The sequence below is a fragment of the Lepidochelys kempii genome, chromosome 9 (assembly GCF_965140285.1).
Source record: "Lepidochelys kempii isolate rLepKem1 chromosome 9, rLepKem1.hap1, whole genome shotgun sequence".
Classification (NCBI taxonomy): Eukaryota; Metazoa; Chordata; order Testudines; family Cheloniidae; genus Lepidochelys; species Lepidochelys kempii.
In genome coordinates, this window is record NC_136388.1 from 53,215,537 (window position 1) to 53,233,458 (window position 17,922).

At 42.2% G+C, this 17,922-nt stretch overlaps 1 protein-coding gene across 1 annotated transcript in view; it reads left to right on the plus strand.

Annotated features, from left to right (window-relative positions):
* KY (kyphoscoliosis peptidase) overlaps nt 1–17,064 on the plus strand; it is a 32,270-nt gene extending 15,206 nt beyond the window's left edge. Inside the window, exons 7-11 of the mRNA XM_073358909.1 lie at nt 275–383; nt 5,010–5,127; nt 12,294–12,482; nt 14,171–14,361; nt 16,155–17,064. Coding sequence (XP_073215010.1) covers nt 275–383; nt 5,010–5,127; nt 12,294–12,482; nt 14,171–14,361; nt 16,155–17,059 — 1,512 coding nt within the window. The 3' untranslated portion in view covers nt 17,060–17,064. The remainder of the gene's footprint in view (nt 1–274; nt 384–5,009; nt 5,128–12,293; nt 12,483–14,170; nt 14,362–16,154) is intronic.
* Nucleotides 17,065–17,922: the final 858 nt, after the last annotated feature.

Genomic DNA, 17,922 nt, shown 5'->3' on the forward strand with positions numbered 1-17,922 from the left:
TGTTGCCTTTAAAAGGAACTAGTCTCATGAGCATTGGAGTCCCTCACCAAGACAGCTTCCAGTAAGTTGGGGAATGAGCAAACTCAAAAGGCAGTTGTTACAGAGCAGGTACTGGTACTGCCCATCAAGAAACGCAGAAATGATCAGAGGCGCTGCCAAACATGCAGAAACAAAAGAAATGTCATAGAGGGGCCCCTATTACTTCAACAGGAAGGTAGAAACCCTTTAGTATTTTCTCACTTGAACCCTCTAATCTTACTCTGTACAAAAACAGGTGAGTGTTAAGAACAGCATAGAGGAACTGGTGAAAGCCCTGCTCCGAGAAGCCCGGACTGATCTGGAGAAGGTCAGAGCTGTTTGGATGTGGATATGCCATCACATAGGTAGGCCGAGGTCCTGGACTCCCACAGCATTTGGCAGACAATGCTGCTGCTGTCACTCTCATTATATTGTGATTGCATGTTGTGAGTAGGTTTGTAGGGGGCACATGGGGCAGGGGAGGAGAAGGGGAGCCCACAATTCATTCTGGATAAATAAAGTCTGCTGTCAGTATCCAGAACTTTATTGAGAGGTTATCTTGCTATCTATACGTCTGTACTTCCTCTCCCATCCCTGCCAGTTTCCACCAGGGTGGTGTGTCAATGATTTCCTCCTATGTGACAAGCCTGAGTTTCCACCTGATTTGTTCAGACATGCCACAGCACAAGTCCCCACCATGCCAGTGACTGCAGCGTCAAAAATGCTAGGTTGTAACATCAATAAGACCATGATTGTGACATGTAGCCTCTCCCCTGTTGCCAGCCAGCTCTGCTAGCTCACACACATTTATTTTGAGGGGCAGGGGGAAAAGGGAGAGAGAAAAGCCATGATCTCACACTGTGCCTGCCCCACCCTACTAGGGGCTGCAGTTCTGCCTGACCTTTACGTGGACCACACAAGTGGGTTTGTGTGGGGCTGGAAGCTCTTTACACACTGCACCACCAGGTATGGGCTGGGCAGACTCTGGCCTTGAACAAATAAGGCAGATGACTGCCATTTACAAGCAATGGGCTCCTCTGTTTTTTCATATGCACAAGTGGGTAGAGACATGCAGAAGAGAGCATGCATGCTCAGCAAGGTGTGATAAATATTCTTTTTCAGCTACTTTCTATAACATGCGTGTGATTCTTTAAGTGTTTAATTTGCCAGGAAGCTAAGTCCTGAGTCTGCAAACCATCTCTGACCCTGCAAAGCACACAAACGATCCTTACCTGCACAACTTCATTGAAGTCAGTGGCACTAGTTGCCTGCAAGATTACGCATATGCAGGATCAGGGCCCAAGAGAAGGGCATGTTTAACTCCCTCTCTCTCACCCAGACTTATAGACCGAATGTATTCTTCTACCGAAAGCATGTAACTAAAAACCTCAGCGTGAAGCCTGTTCATACTGGAACACAGAATTTCCAGTAAAAGTCTGTTTCTGGCAACAAATGAGCTGCAGCTACCCATGCCAAGAAGTGAACGTTCCCAGAGCGGGAGTTTCCCAGTCCTCAGAGGTGCAAAGTAGATTTACCACTGGTACAAAAAAACTGCCCAATACAGTGGAACCTCAGAGTTACAAACACCAGAGTTATAAGCTGACCAGTCAACCACACACCTCATTTTGAACTGGAAGTACACAATTAGGTAGCAGGACACAAACACACACACACGAGCAAATACAGTATTGTATTAAACTACTAAAAAAAAATTAAAGGGAAAGCAGCATTTTTCTTCTATATAGTAAAGTTTCAAAGCTGTATTAAATCAATGTTCAGTTGTAAATTTTTAAAACCACCACCATAACATTTTGTTCGGCGTTATGAACAACCTTCATTCCCAAGGTGTTCGTAACTCTGAGGTTCGACTGGACTGAACATGCCTTAAAACAAGGAAAAACATTTTCCTCAACTCCACCTGAATTACATTTTAAAATATACATTGTAGATTTGTGCAGTCAACCACCACCATGATAAATAATGGAGCTGCCAACCCCACTTGTTCAAAAATTATGAGTCAAACCCTAGAAAGACATGAGATTGGCTTACAAATCAAGACATTTAAAATAGAGAGGGGGAGGCCCCCCTAGTTTGTGAAGTTTTAGGGCATGGCTACACTGGAAACTTCAAAGTGCTGTCAAGGCAGCGCTCCCATGGCAGCACTTTGAAGTGCGAGTGTGGTTGCGTGCGAGGTCTGGGAGAGAGGTCTCCCAGCGCTCCTGGTAATCCACCTCTGGTAATCCACCTCCGAGCGCAGCTCCCTAGTGCTTGGAGCTTGTCTACACTAGCGCTTTAAACGCTCTGACTTGCTGCGCTCAGGGGGGTGATTTTTCACACCCCTGAGACAGCAAGTTAGAAGACTATAAAATGTAAGTGTAGACAAGCCCTTACAGGGCCAGCTCCTCTGCCATCTATTATCTAGAGAGGCACTACAGGGTTCTTTTTCATCTCTCTCTGCAGCCTCTCAAACTTCAATCCAAGTGGCTTTAGGTTTTACCAGTACTGCCTCTGGGGCTTCAACTGCCTCGGGCTTCCCCCAGCTCAGGACAACCTAGCTCTGGCCCCAGGCTTCCATGTCCCCATCATCCCAGGCTTTTTCCTGGCTCAGAACCCTCTGGTTCTGGCTCAAGGCCTCCCAGACTTCTTGCTGCCTTTGGTCCAAAAGATAAAACTCCCAGCTACCTCTCCAGGGTCTCATCCCTGGCCTTTTCCCCACTGCCCTGTGCTCCTTCCCAGGTGCATTTGATCACCAATTATGCTGCCACCCTGTTGCCTAATTGGGCTCAGTCTCCTAGAGACCCCAGTGAATCAGTGTGGGGTTCATACACCCCCATTATATTCACTCTTAGATGACATGCCTGTTATTTATTCATGAAATGCTTAAAATAAGCAATGTAACAGAGAAACTGAGTCATGCTACCACAACGCATTCCAGTGGGCCTCTAATAATTCAGGCACCTATTTAATTGACGTTTATGTTTATACATACCTATGCCAATTAAAAACATACAGTATGGAGATGGAATAGTTGTATTTGATCATAAAGTCTATCCTCCTAAAAGTGTATGAAAACATATCACATGTTGAACAAATACCATAATTTAGTAAAAGATGAGGATTCTTCTGTATAACAAGGAGGCCGCTGGGAAGAGAAGGATTATAAGGTTTTGCATTAATCTCTCTGTTCTGAGGTTCATTGTAGGACAAAACTAAAAAATGCTCTTATAACTGAAGATCCCATCAGAACAACTTGCTTGATTTATAATACCTGGGAATCCATTTATTCCCATTCACATTCTTAGGATATCTCTGATGCACTGTTATGTGCTATTCCCACCACCCTGTTTCACAGCTCTTTGTTCCAGTTCCCTTTCCATCCTCCCTGGTGATGGGCATGCAGGAGGGCAGACACTCTGACTTCCCCTTTGCAAACAATGGATTACAATTTGGAACCAGGAATTTAAGTTCTGGCTAGTAGATGACCTTTGGATTGGCACATTTCATTCCTCTAAAGGAGATCTTTAGAGCAGCTGTTACAAACTGTGTCATGGTCTGGGCCACATTTTAAAAAAGAGAACGTCTCCTGAACATCTCGCCTCCCATCCATGTGTATCATCCCTCTAGAAAAAAGCACTGCATGTATTTTTAGCTGTGTCATCTCATGCACTTCAGCAGCTGGAAACAAGGAGCCAGCACCATGTGACCATCTTTCTCTATGTATCCCAACAGCCAGTGCTCCGCAGATCACTAAGGGGCCTTTGGAAATCACTACTCTAGAGCTTCCCTTCTCTCATGCCCTCAGGAGCAGACTTAAAGGCAATTATATTAATGGAGTCTTTCAGATGAAAGTCAAGTTGCAGCATTTCATCACTCTGTGCAGGACTCACAGGCTCTCTTCTCCTGAACAACATTCAAGGAAGGAGGAATGTTACATGAGTGCTGATGGCACCCTTAACCCTTTGTCAGAAAAATATGTTCATATTTTATAAAGACTTATGGCCATAGTCAAGGTTACTAGGTATTCAAATTAACTTTCCTGGGCCACTTTCTCTAGCTCTGCCTGGAATAAACCCTGGTTTGTTTCATTTTTTGTATTTATTTTGAAAATAATATTTCCTGCAGCTCAAACTATAAAGTCCCCGCCCACATTTAGCTCTGAGCGAATCATTGATTTTACAGTTGGGTGACTGAAGCAAAACGAAAAAAAATGGTTCATTTTGAACCAAAACTAACATTTTTCAGGCTGAAAAGAAAACAAAAAAACAAAAGGGAAAAAAAACCAAATGAAACAAAATAATTTAAAAAATGTTGGGGGGAGGGATTAGTTTATTTTTTGTTTTTTGATCCCTAACTAATTGGTTTCAGTGTTTCATTTCTTTTGAGTGTTTTTTAAATTATATATAAACTTCTAAACAAAACATCTTTCAACACATTTGTTTCAAAATGATTCAAATGAACTATTTTGACTTTTTAAAAAAATTATTTTGGGAGGGCAAAAATTTGCCAAATTTGACCCAAATTCATTAATAGTTTTGGTGCCATGGAAAGGTGACAATTACCCAGTTCTACCCACATTGATGTGTGATGCACTCACAACAAACTGTTCCATGTTTTTCATTGATTAGATACTTTCAAGGATTTTTCTCTGATATTGAGGACTTTACATTTTACCCTTTACTGCCATGATCCTGCAATTGGGGATGGATCCTTAAGGAGACACACTGGCTCTGCACAGAAATAAGTGTCTGCCCATTTGGATCTGACTGAAGAATCAGAGCCTAGGTTTGCAACTTAGTTCCTTAGGAGATGCATGCAGAGAGAACCCAAAGCAGACATTTACAGAGGAAACATCTTCGTACAGCTCCTAATACAGATCATTTCTCTTTGTTTGTGCTTCTTGGAGATGAAAATGATCCAAACATTTTCTATTGCTCGTCAATCCCTTTGCCCCAGGCTTTTGGAGGACCTTTATTTTGTCTTCATTTCTCTAGAATACGATGTTGTGGGCTTCCATAACAAAGCCCAGAGGTCTTGTGAGCCAAAGGACGTCCTTCGCACTGGGAAGAGCGTTTGTGCAGGGTACGCTGGGCTCTTTCAACAAATGTGCAGGTAAATAAGATCACAAACGTTCAACCCCCGGGAGAGTTAATACTGTCATCTCTGTGCCTACTCTATCTCCCTTTACATCACCTAAAATGACTTTAAACAGGACTTGAAACTTTCTCTTTCAGACTATGCTGTGGAACAACAGCAAGTCCTCAAAAGGTCAATTTTGATTTCCCTACCCCCCACCCCCCACCATAATTTACTTTGTGCCATCTGCTGAGCTTCGCATTGCATTAACATAATGGCAGATGAATACATGGAGATAATTTAGTTAGAAGAGGCTGTGGTTTTTTTTCTTGGAGTAGCTGTGTATCTGAAGGTTAAAAGAATGGCAAGGCTGAAATACTGAAGAACATTATCTGCAACCAACTCACATGCAAGAGGTAGTCATTGAAGCCCAGGCTTAAGCTTTTCCAATATTCTCTGCAAAACGCCCCACACCTAAACCAGAATAATAATACCCAGCTCTTATATAATGCTTTTCATCAGTAGATCTCGAAGCACTTTACAAAGGAGGTCAGTATCATTACCCCATTTTGCAGATGTGTTGTAATTTCATGACCACATCTGTTCACCTTCCGCATGCCAGTAGCCCTGTTGACTTCAATGAGTGAGCAGGGTTTGGCTCTCAAAGGATTTAGAATAGGGCTTGACAACCAATTATATATCCAGCTCATGTAAAAGGAGGCTCATTTCATTGCAGAAACTATAAATTCCTTTAGTATGAATGAAGCACAAATTGCTTCTCCAGTGCACTTCTCCATCCCCAGTAGAGAAAGGATACAGCTCTTGTATAAAGTAAACCCTGGGAATCACTGCTGATGCCCCAAATGTTTGTAATAGTTTGGTTTCATGAACTAATGATGGTGATAAGAAATTAATTTTGCACTTAGCAGAAACCTGGGCTACCAAGGTCCCTTTCCAAATGGAGCCCCTTCCATCAACTTCTTGACACACTGACTCCCATTTTATATAAGCCTGGGAAAATCAGATTTTAATTGGCACATATCAGTAATTACTGACTTCTCTCCCCACCCAAGAGCCACCGGAAGCATATTCCCATTAGTAACTGAAGTTTACTGTGAGGGAAACTGACATTTTAAAAATATTCTGTAAGATGCTTATGTGGAGAATGCCTGTAGCCAACAACTCAGTGTTCCGGGTATCTATTCTGCTTTTTAAAAGAAAATATTAAAATTACGAATTGATAATCAACTATGATTTTATAATTGCATTTTATGTAACAGTTATTGCTAGATTTTCCAAATGTAATTAGAAAAATGTACTGAGAAACAAACCCTTTTGTTTATTAATAATTAATATTCCCAAGGGTATTTGTATTATTCACACTCTCCACTCATCTACTCACTACTGAAACATTTCCACACAGATTCCTCATTCTGTGATTTTACAAAACCCCCAGGCATCCAGTCTGTTTTGTCTTTATCAAATACCAACCAGATATTGGCCCAGTACACTCTCCTCCTGACAGACAATTGTTACCTCCTTTCACTCACGTGGCTAGCCAAAAATTTGGTGTTTTATAGATTGTTCCAGTTAGGAGAAATTGGTAATAGGTATTTTTTGATGCAATTTTGTTTATTTACAAAGAATGTACGAGGTCCCATTTCCTTGAACACAGCTGAGGGAAAGAAAAAATAAATAAAACAAAACCAGTTTCTTTGCTGGCTGTTCCAAGCCTAAAAGCTTTTTCTCTTAGCTTTCTTAGTCTCAAGGTCACATTATCAGCCTTCTGTTACTGTCTGCTTGGCTTTCTCTCCCTGCTTCAGCTTGTGCCCTCTCTCAGACACACACACACACACACACACGCAAAACCATACTCTTGGGGGAATTCTGCGCTACTGCATGTGCGCATAATTAGTGAGCCACATATATTTTAAATTTTTTGCACAGAAAAAAAGCTTCTGCCAAAATGTTGCTGCAGTTCCGCCCTTTGCCCACCAGGTGGCGATAGAACAAAGCAGCCCCACCCGGCCAGCCAGGGAAGAGAAAGAGCCTGCCGTCTTTGCAGCCCGTGTCAGGCCAGGTCAGGGGCTATGGGGAGACAGACAGTATGGGGCTGCTGGAGGGTGGAGGTCAGACAGGGGCTCATAAGGGCTAGTGGGAGAAGACAGACTGGGGCAGGGGATGAATGGGAGTTGAGGCGCAAGGCCATGGGGGGGGGAAGAGAGGCGCAGGGCCACATGGTGATGGATGCAGAGCTACATAGGGACACGAGAGTGGCTGGTGGGGGCTCAGAGACACATGGAGACAGGAGGAAGGGGTACAGGGACACATAGGGACAGGGGGAGGGGTACAGGGCCAAATGGGGATGGGGGGAGTGGGTGTCTTAGTGGGGGTGGAGGGACACATGTGGATGGGGAAGATATGCCTGACTGAATGGGCGAGGCTAGGGGTCAGCCAGGGTCTGCATGGGGGAAGCTCCCTAACCATCCCTTCCCGCCCCTGAAAAAAACCTGTTCCATACTTTTCCCACCCATAACCAACAAACCGCAAAGTTCACACCCAGGCTCATTCCCAGCAATTTACTTCCCTCTCCCTCAGCTCCTTCATTACCCCTGACTCCCCCAAGCCCTTGCTCTGCTTCTCAGGGGTGCGGGAAATACAGCTGCATATTGTAGTTTAAATGAATTATCACTCACCGTTCTGTATTAATATGCCTAGTAAAGAATCTATTTGTCAAAAAAACATTTCCCGAATCTTTTTTGTTGTCTGTATTGTTACAGACATATTTGCTGATAGATATTTTGAAATAAATGACCAAAAATAATTGAAACTGGTGTGATTATATTGTGTTATTTTGACAAATAAAATATGCAGAATTTTAAAATATTGTGCGCAGAATTTTTAATTTAATTTTTATTGCAGAATTTTTAGTTTTTTGGCGCAGAATTCCCCCAGGAGTAAAACCAGCTCCACCAATCAAAGGCCTAGCCCCTATATTTGAAACCTGTTGGGCCACATGATTCAGCTTCTATTCAGCTTTTGCATGTGTCTGTGTTTTGGATGCTACTGCTATTGTTTCAGCCACCTAATCGTAATGGTTTCTTTACATTTATCCTGAATGCAAGACAGAGGCCATGCCCAACCTACAAGGATTAACTCAACCCATAATACATTTCCTCTGTTTCTGTTGCCAGACAAAGACATTCCATTCTAGAAAGAGGACCTAATTTCCTCATCTTACTCTCCTTGTACACAATTCAGGTAGTCTTTAACTATGAAGGCAGTAGGGAAAGAGCAGAACTCCTGGTTTTGGATGTTTCAAGGGCCACATTTTTCAAAAATGAGGACCTAAAATTAGTCTCTTAAATCCATATTGAAGCAACCGTAATGAATGAACTGAGCACCACACAATTCCCATTCATGTCACTGATTGATCCTCAGTCGCTTCAGTGCCAGTGTGGACAAGGGTTCAAGGCACAAATGATGGGTGGATCTCTCTTCAGCTGGCAAACCTCCTATGACTGACCAGATGAGAGTCCCGTAGCAAGGGAAGGCCATTAATGAAGACCAGGGCATTTTTAGGAGGTTGGTATTGGGAGGTCAGCACCGAAATCAAACATTTTTGGAAATGAATGTAAACATGAGTTTTTACAAATACTTGAGCAATATTAAATTATCCAAAATTGGCTTATCAGGTGGCAGTCAGCAAAATGCAATGGCTTGTTTTCTGGGACCACTGTAACCCCATTGACAGGTTTCAGAGTAGCAGCCGTGTTAGTCTGTATTCACAAAAAGAAAAGGAGTACTTGTGGCACCTTAGAGACTAACCAATTTATTTGAGCATAAGCTTTCGGGAGCTACAGCTCACTTCATCAAATGCATCCGATGAAGTGAGCTGTAGCTCCCGAAAGCTTATGCTCAAATAAATTGGTTAGTCTCTAAGGTGCCACAAGTACTCCTTTTCTTTTTGTGACCCCATTGTTTGTGATGGTGAGATAAATCAGCTTAGGACAGCCTTAGCATGGACATGGGACCTGACTCAACATGGCTAGTATTAATATACACAAGCATTTGCACTTCCCAGGTTTCAATACAATAAATTTTCAGCCGAACTGACTGGAGTCTCCAGTGTAGACTTGATCATAGAGTGCCCTCATGCAGGCATTATGGGTTTGAGTACATGCAGGCACCCAACTGGCCTTCTCCTGTTGCTTTCTACCTTTTCCATAGTCAATTGTCCTATCATTTTAGTCTCTAATATGGAATCCCCTTCCCCCTAAGTGCCATGTACCATTGCTGTTGTCCTTCTCTGGAACATTTCTCTCCCCTCTGACCCACCCACCCTCTTTTTTTTATGATGAGTTCACCGAAACTGAGCCCAGAATTGAAGGGAAGGATGTGCCATTCAGATACATAAAGGCAGTGTAACATTCTCCATATTAGTCCGCATGTTCTTTATCTTCTTTTTAACAAAGGCCAGCATCTTTTATTGCTTTTAATTATCTCTGTGCATTGAGCAGATTTTTCACTGAACTTACAATGATAGCATCACCACATGCAATCAGCTTAATCATTTCTTCCAATCCACGTTACATTGCACTTAATGTCATCATCCACCATCATGTGGTCCAGTCTTCTAGCTTTGTTGGGTATTTCTTGAGTTCCTCACACTTCTCCCTATTACTCTGAACAATTTACTTTATTTGTATAGCATTTAGATGACAAATGTAAGAAACCCTGTTTAGTTCATCTTCCTGCTAGTACAGGGTTGTTCCTATATTTTATATTCAGCCAGCACTTCGCCAAGTCCATTGTTAAAGGACTCTAGCAGTAGTGCATCTACCACTTCCCTTGGGAATCGCAAATAAATTCTAGTTTCTCTCACCCTTGGGATAGTTTTACTAATTTCATCCTAAATGGGATTGCAGGGGTGGTAATTTTGGGCAGAATATGACCCTTGGCATTCTGTTTAGATATGTTAAATGCTGGGATTTTCAGAGAGCTTACAGGAATTAGATACCCAACTCACCTAGACTACTTGGCAATTCCTATCTTCAATCTTCCTTCAAGTCAATGGGCCAGCTCCTGATCTCAGTTACACTGGTGTAAATCCAAGCTATCTCCATTCACATCAACAGAGCTACTCCAGATTTACTGACGTGAAACAGAGCAGAATTTGGCTCACAGGTGATCAAAGATTGGCAAAGACATTGTAGGTCACTTTGTTTGGCCTTCTGCACCATCAATAAGGTTTCTGATATAATTCTCCCTCTAGTCTTGATCAGCCTGTTGATTAATACTTCCACTGACAGGCCATCCCTCATTATCTCTATTTTATGGTCTATCCCATGCCAGGCTTAAGCACATGTTTAAGAAATGTTTACTCATGTGTACCCTGAATTTTATCTTCGTTTTTTTCTTTGAAGGCCTTTAATCTTGATCACCCTATTTCACAGATAATATAAAGAAGTCTCTGCCCTTTAATGTGTTTATATAGTGGTAGCATGTCACACCTCATCTCTCCTTTCTCCTCAGACTACCTAATTTGAGCTCCTTCACTGGCTCTCAATTCATCACACTCCATTTTTAGTACCACTGCAGTCTCTGATCCTTCCCTAAAACAGTATCTTCCTCTTAGGGCCTGATACAAAGCCTACTGAAGTCGATAGCATCCTGGGGTCCATGAGTGGGGCTCCTATGCACAACCACAACACAAATAATACATAACAATCCAAATTAAGGTTTTACTAGACCGATGTGTAAAACTGCCTTATTACCACCCTAATGTTACAGGAGATTTCTTTATAGATCAAAGAATGCCTCTACTTTTTTGTGGAGCAGCAGCACACTGTGAACTCACAGCCGGTGCGTCAGTTGTCCACCTTAAATTTCTTTACATCACCTGCTACTATCCAAATATCCATCCGTCATTGTGTAGCTCTCCTTCTTTCTGCCATATGAATCCCTTTGCATCTCACCGAGTTAAATTCACATTCCACAGATAATCTTGTTTCTAAAATACAAATAATTTATTGCTTTAAGGATCTGCTCCATTTAATACAAGATTTTTCAATAAAGCAGAAAAATTTCAGTTCCAACCTATTCAGAGGACAATCTTCTGCTTAAATGAAGCAAATTTGGACAAACCATTCACAGGATTCCAATGTGTTTAGATCCTGTTTGATCTCCCATGGCACAGACACTGATTCATACAAAAATCTATTTTAATTTTATTTGCATAACAATGTCTATTCCAGTGGATGGGTTCTGTCTCATTCTGTATAAAAATAATATGAACTGATCTTTCCCCCACCACCTCCTTAATGCATTCTCAGAGAAAAACTCAAACTGTTTTGTTTTGTTTTTTTAAAACCAATTTCCCTCCATTTAGGAAAAATCTAGGATGCCTTACTGCAACATTAAAAATCTGGGATCACTTATTTCAGAGACTGATAGCCATCAATTTTCAAGATGATAATCAGTCAAGAGACCGATAGCCACCATCTTGAAAATTAATGGCTGTCTCTAATTTTGGGTAACGTTGGAAGTGACTCTAATGAGTAACAAGATGGAGGAAATTAAGCATGCTCGGTTGTCATAGTGGATGTAACACTGAACTAGAGAGAGGAATCATACAAGGAATGGAAAAAAAGATACCCTCTACTAAAATAGAATACACTGCCCAAGCCCTCAGGAAAAGGTATGGTCAGAGATCGATCTTACTCTATATCAGAAAGGCGTCAGACTGTAACACAGTTGGATCAATGATGGTACTCAGACTCCTGCTGGGAGGCTTTATCCGTCACAGCCCAGTAAAGACAATCTCTGCTTAAGTCCACTAGCCATGCAGGGCTCAACCAGAATGCATGTTTCATGACTGGAAGAAACAGAATGTATCTCCTACATGGAGATATCTGAGGGAACGCTGTCCAACCTGGGATGGTAGGATTATAACCGCAGTTCAGTTGAGCCCAAGAAGATAGACACTGCACATGAAATCAGTATTTCATCTGTGAGCAATAAGGGCATATGGGCTAACAATCAGAAGAAAGAACTAGGTGACTACAGGATTCTGGGTTATAATGCTGATGGAAACACTAATTTTCATGGTCACCCCTGTGCAGCTCCATGATTTCAACTGTATAAAAATGAAAAGGCCCCGATGAATAAGATGCTGCTTTGTAATACCCTCCTTCCCTCAGCGTTGCAGGTGTACAGTGCATGACGTTATCAGGATACTCTAAAGGGTACAGTTACAGACCCGGACAGTCCTTTACAGAGGGTTGTAACCATGCCTGGAATACAGTTTACCTTGATGGAAGGTGGCATCTGCTGGACAGCACCTGGGGAAGTGGCTCAGTTGATGATTCATGCAGCAAGTTCACCTTTCAGTATGGTACCATTTATTATTTTAACACCCAGAGCTAGGTCAACATGGGGCACAAAGAGGGCCAATGTGTGTAGCAAGGGGGTAGTGTCTGGATTCAGCTTTAGTTTAGTATTTTCTGGTTTTGGGGGGAGAAGCAGCTGCTTGTGGTTCAGTCCTTTTGTTATCTGTATTTTTAACTTATGACGAAGACACCTAAGGTAACATTTCCCAAAGCCCCTAAGTAATTTAGGAGCCTCACTCTCATTTTCCAAAATAATTTAGCCAGTTAGGAGCCTAAATCTCAATGACAGTCAGTGGGACCTAAGACTTCTAAGGGCCAAATCCTCAAAAAGTATTGAGGAGCTGAAATCAATGGGAGTTAAAGGTGCTTGAAGATATGGGCCTGTCACTTTTGCCAGCAGGACGGAGGCTGCAGGGGTAAAATTTTCAAAAGCACCTACAATTGGGCCTTTGAACAAATAAAGCTCCAGAATTCAACAACTCACCGCGGGATTATACTTGGAACTGAAGATAATCCTCGCTCTCTATTGTCCTTACATGGAGCAGATCTTGACTACCTTTTAAAAAGATGGGGTAACATGAGCAGTGAGCCATTCCCAACACCTGCTAATATATTCCCCAGATACTTACATTAAAGTATTTGGCCTTTCAAAAATGTTCAAAATTCTGCTTTTATTCTGGATTAAAATTGAAGTATATACATGTGGTTGGGTCTTTAGTTATTTCATATACTTAAATGAATGGCCAAAAAACATACTGTAAAACTAGGTTTTGTAGTAGTGTAAGCCTAATGGGAAAGCTTTAAGGTGTGCCCTGTATATTAAATCACTCAATTGTCTCAAATTCCTAAATCCTCTATTTTTTAATTAAACAGGCAATTCCAATACAATTGCCTAGTGGCAGAAGGAGAAAGCAAATGAAATATTGGGGGCTTTTTAAAAAAATTGACACTATTTCTTTTTCAAACTATCAGTCTGATTTTCAGAGGTGCTGAACACTTACAGCTGCTCCTGGGAAAAAAAAAAATTCAGACCACATACTCCTAAGAGCACTTTGCCATTAGTTTTAAAACTGGTGTAAGGTTCACCCCAAATGCAATTATAGAAGGGGCATCATTCTCAGATCTTGTATTTTGATTGAATGGTTTGAGTCTGCTTCTGAATCCTGTAGCCTGATATCCCAGATGAGTTTGCATTTTCATATATGTAAAAAGGGGCCTTGGAGCATGTTATACGAGCATCTGGAAATTAAGCCTCCAATCCTGAAAATGCTCATGCACATGCTTAACTTGATGTATAAAAACTTTCCCCCTGAAGTCAACTGGGGGCCACTTGTGCTTAAAGATAAACATGTGCATATATATCTGCAAGAGATAAGCCTTAATGTGGTGGTTTGTGGATGAGGGGGTTGAATAAAGAAACACTGCCTTGTGGACTGAAAATGGGATTTGGTTGGGAGTTTTGGGTTACACAGGCAATGTAGGAGTGGGCCCTTCTCCTCTCCCCCACTATTCACGTGGCAGCAGTCTATTTAATGAGACAATAGCAGCTGGGCATATTGCCAACAATCCACACACTGCTTTCACTTCTAGAATAGTGTTACATTTAATTTTTGAGATGCATGGCTGAAAGTTGTTACAAGTTATTAAATACTTTCCATTTTTTGCTAACCTCTTCCCTCTTGTTCCAGATATAATGAGTTTTATTTTCTTACGCACCCGGCCCTATTTATTAATAATCACTTCCCAGAAAACAGCAACTGGCAGCTCCTGAAGCCAGCTCTGACACTGAAAGAGTTTGAGAGCAACATGTCATACAAGGCTCACTTTTACAAGCTGGGCATGCTGGCTGCACATCCAGGCACGTCCATCATCCAAACAGGTAACGTCACCAAACAGAACGTCACCCAACAGGAGACATTACAGAGCACTCGTGTCTTGTACAGATCTGGATGAGTTACATTCCCCACTCACTGCTGACAAATAGGTAGCATGAGAGGCTCTCTTCCCCAGCGGGCCCAATTTTTGGCTGTTTGGGGTAAACCATAGTTACATGAGGCTAAGGGGACTACAGAAATACCCAATGAATATCATCTGCTTGCGGTTTCAATCCCAACCGTGTGAAATCAGAAATGTTATTGCAAATTCCATAGGGGCTAGTTTAAGTAGCCCAATATTAGCAGCTTTTCATAGAGTGGACTCATCACTGGCACACCCTCTCATAGTGTGGTGTAGCAGGCCCTCCTCCTTCAGCATCCCCAGCCTCTCTGGCTCTGCAATGGTCTGCCTCTTCTTGGGACTCAACCCTCCAGCCAGGTCACAGAGTCCCATCCCTTCCAGAACAGAGTACAATAAACTCAACTTAATTGAACATAGCTCTTTGTCCCTACCTAAGCTCATTCTTAGACTCATCAGCCCTTCCCCGGGCTCTGCATGTGTGGAGCAACACCTTCCAGGCTCTCTCTGGAAGCCCAGCTCCAAATTCAACAGATCTGCTCCTTCAGATTCCTTGCTGCCTCCCTGGACTTCTTCCTACTGTGGCCTTCCTTCAGTCCCTTTCCCTCACCTGGCTCTCTGTACATCTGGCTCTTTCTGGGCCTTTCCTCCATTCCGTAGCCACCAGAAAGGGACTATATAATTCTTCCCCTCTCCCTGCACCTTCTTTCTCAGATGGCTTCCTCCCTCTATTCTCATCATGCAGCCCTCCCCACAATGGGCTTCATCTTCACTTGGGCTTCGCTCACCCTCCAGGTGCCACTAGGTACATTAATTGCTCCAGTTAACTCTTTCATCACTTAGCTGTAACTCCAGCTAGAAAATAAGGGCAAGAGTTTTTAAAAAATGGGTGTCTACAGTTCCACTCCTAAATCCTTATTTACTATAAATGTCTAAATAAGCACCCTGATTTTCAGGACTGGGCACCAGCAGGTCCCTTTGGCATCAGTCATTTATTTAGGTGCTAGCTGTTAATTTAGGAGTTGAATTTTAGGGTACCCCCCCTTTTTTTTTTAAATCTTGGCCTTATTGTAGGGTTGCAAAAGTAGAACTGTCTCAAGCTGTTCAGGGGCTTCAACCAAGAGGCCAAGCACTTAGCAAGATTAAAAAGGGGAGTGGATAGTTATATGAAAGATAAAAATATCCAGAGTTGTCATAATGAATACTAACCCTCATGCTTCAGGCCTTAAATCAATCTTGAGGTACTACAGATCAGGATGAGGATAACACAGAGAGCAGATTTTCCCATCTCTTCCTATGGCGGGGCTCTCTCACCTTCCTCTAGAGCAGCTGGTGCTGGCCACTGTTGTATACTGGACTAGATTTTGGGTCTGATCCAGCCTGGCAGTTCCGGTGTCCCTAAAAGGGTGGGCAGCTTGAGTTGTAATACCAGAGTTCACACAGGCTTCCATCTTCCAAAGGATCCATGAGCACTGACCAGCTTCATCTCACTTAATATAAAATCGGATAAACAAGTGTCCCAAAACAACAACCCCATCTTGTTCCTTGGGGGGAGGGAAGGGGGACACACTGATTTGGCTAGTGGTTGACAAGTTAGATCCAGCCAACTGCAGCCCTTTCATTTCACTGATTCAGTCCTTCAGGTTATACTGTGCAGGGGTTTTATATAAACAGACTGGAGGAAACTCCTGAACAATTTCTTTTCTTTGTATTTCACAGTAAACGGAAAAGCAACTATTTCTATTGAGAGTCGTACTCCACTATTATTTACATTTAGCCTGCAGGGAACTAAGGAACATGGTTTAATGACATTAAAAAAGAATGGGATGAGGCTGGAGATTTATCCCCAGAAGACTGGGAATCACAAACTACAGGTCTTTGCCAAGCCCTGCAAAGGCTCAGAGGATCTCTACAACTGTGTGTTAGAATGCATCATAGAGTGCAACTCTGTGGACAAGAGCATGCATTTTCCAAAGGACCTATATCAACCTGTTGGACCTAGTTGGTTCACAGAGCGGAAAGGATTCCTGAGGCCATCACACCCTGACCCCATAATTCACACCAATGATGGGCGGTGTTCCATCACTTTCACACTGGGTAAAGATATAAGTGTCCTACCCTCACTGCAGTGGGATAACACTAGCTTGACCGAGGATATGAGAAGGCGGCACATCATGCAAATCCATCGAGGAAACCAAATTGAGTTTAAGATCCATCTCCCCCACGCAGGAAAGTTTGTTCTTCAAATCTATACCAAGAAGAAGTCAGATCCAGGCAACTACAATTACATCTTCAACTACCTCATCTCTTGCCCAAACACCGAAGTGAAGTGGCCAGTTTTTCCGCAGAATTATAGCAACTGGGCAGAAGGCTATGAAATACTGGAGCCACTTGCTGGGCTACTGCCAGCCAATCGCAATGTTCAGTTTAAGCTCAAGATGCATAGTATAGCAAAGGCCTTTGTTGAGGCTGAAAACACTTCTCCTCTGACCTTGAGTAAAGATGGTTACTGGGAGGGAACCTGTAATACTTCCAGCTGCACAGAGGTGCGTGTCATGGTGCAAGAGAATGCCAATCACAATTTCTACTCAAACATCCTGAAATACAAAGTAGATACCCAGTAAACCATTCTCCCATTCTTTTCATCATCATGCACAAAACAACAAAATTTCAACATGTCCAAAACCCACATCATTTTGTGTGCCCATTAGCTCCCTCCACCAAATCTATTAATCCAACAAATATGGAGCAACATTCAGGTATCTTTGGAAGAGCTAATGCAATACTACAAGATCAAAACTAGCAAAAATCTGTAATGGTTACAAAGGGAGCAACTGCTGTACGGAATTCAAATTTATTACAGACACTGTTAGGTGATACCTTCCAGAGAAATGGGTTGAGGGAAGCGATTGACTTTTTATGTCCACAGTTCATTAACATATCAGCAGTAACTGTTGGTTTCTGAATTATTGTTTTTCACCAAAAACATTTATCAGGGTTACTCCGAGAAGAATCTGAATAGTCATGGGATAGAGAAAGGAAGCACCTTATGCTTTCACAATAGGACTCTGCAGTAGTTTAAGACTCTTTAAACCAGGGTTCCTGTGTATCTCTAGCATAGTAGCAAAATTCTTAAGGGGAAGAGATGTGCTACTGAAAGAAGATACACTAAGTGAAGGCTTTCTTGTGCATTTCATTGTCTTACAAATTTACATGATACTGCGAAATGACTGTTTTTACACTAGATCTTCAATTCAATAAATACATTAATTTTTACCTTATTACTTGGATGTTTGAGTTGTAAACACTTTTGCTATAGAGTGGTAACTCGGCTCTATCTAGCACACTACAGTTCTTTTATTTCAACCACAAAAGGAGCTTTCTGCCATACGGGAGGTTACAGTTAAACTGGGAATGTTAGTTCTCAAAGCCAACATTTAAAAATAACCCAACCTGTCTGTCCAAGATAGACTTGCTGAATATGATG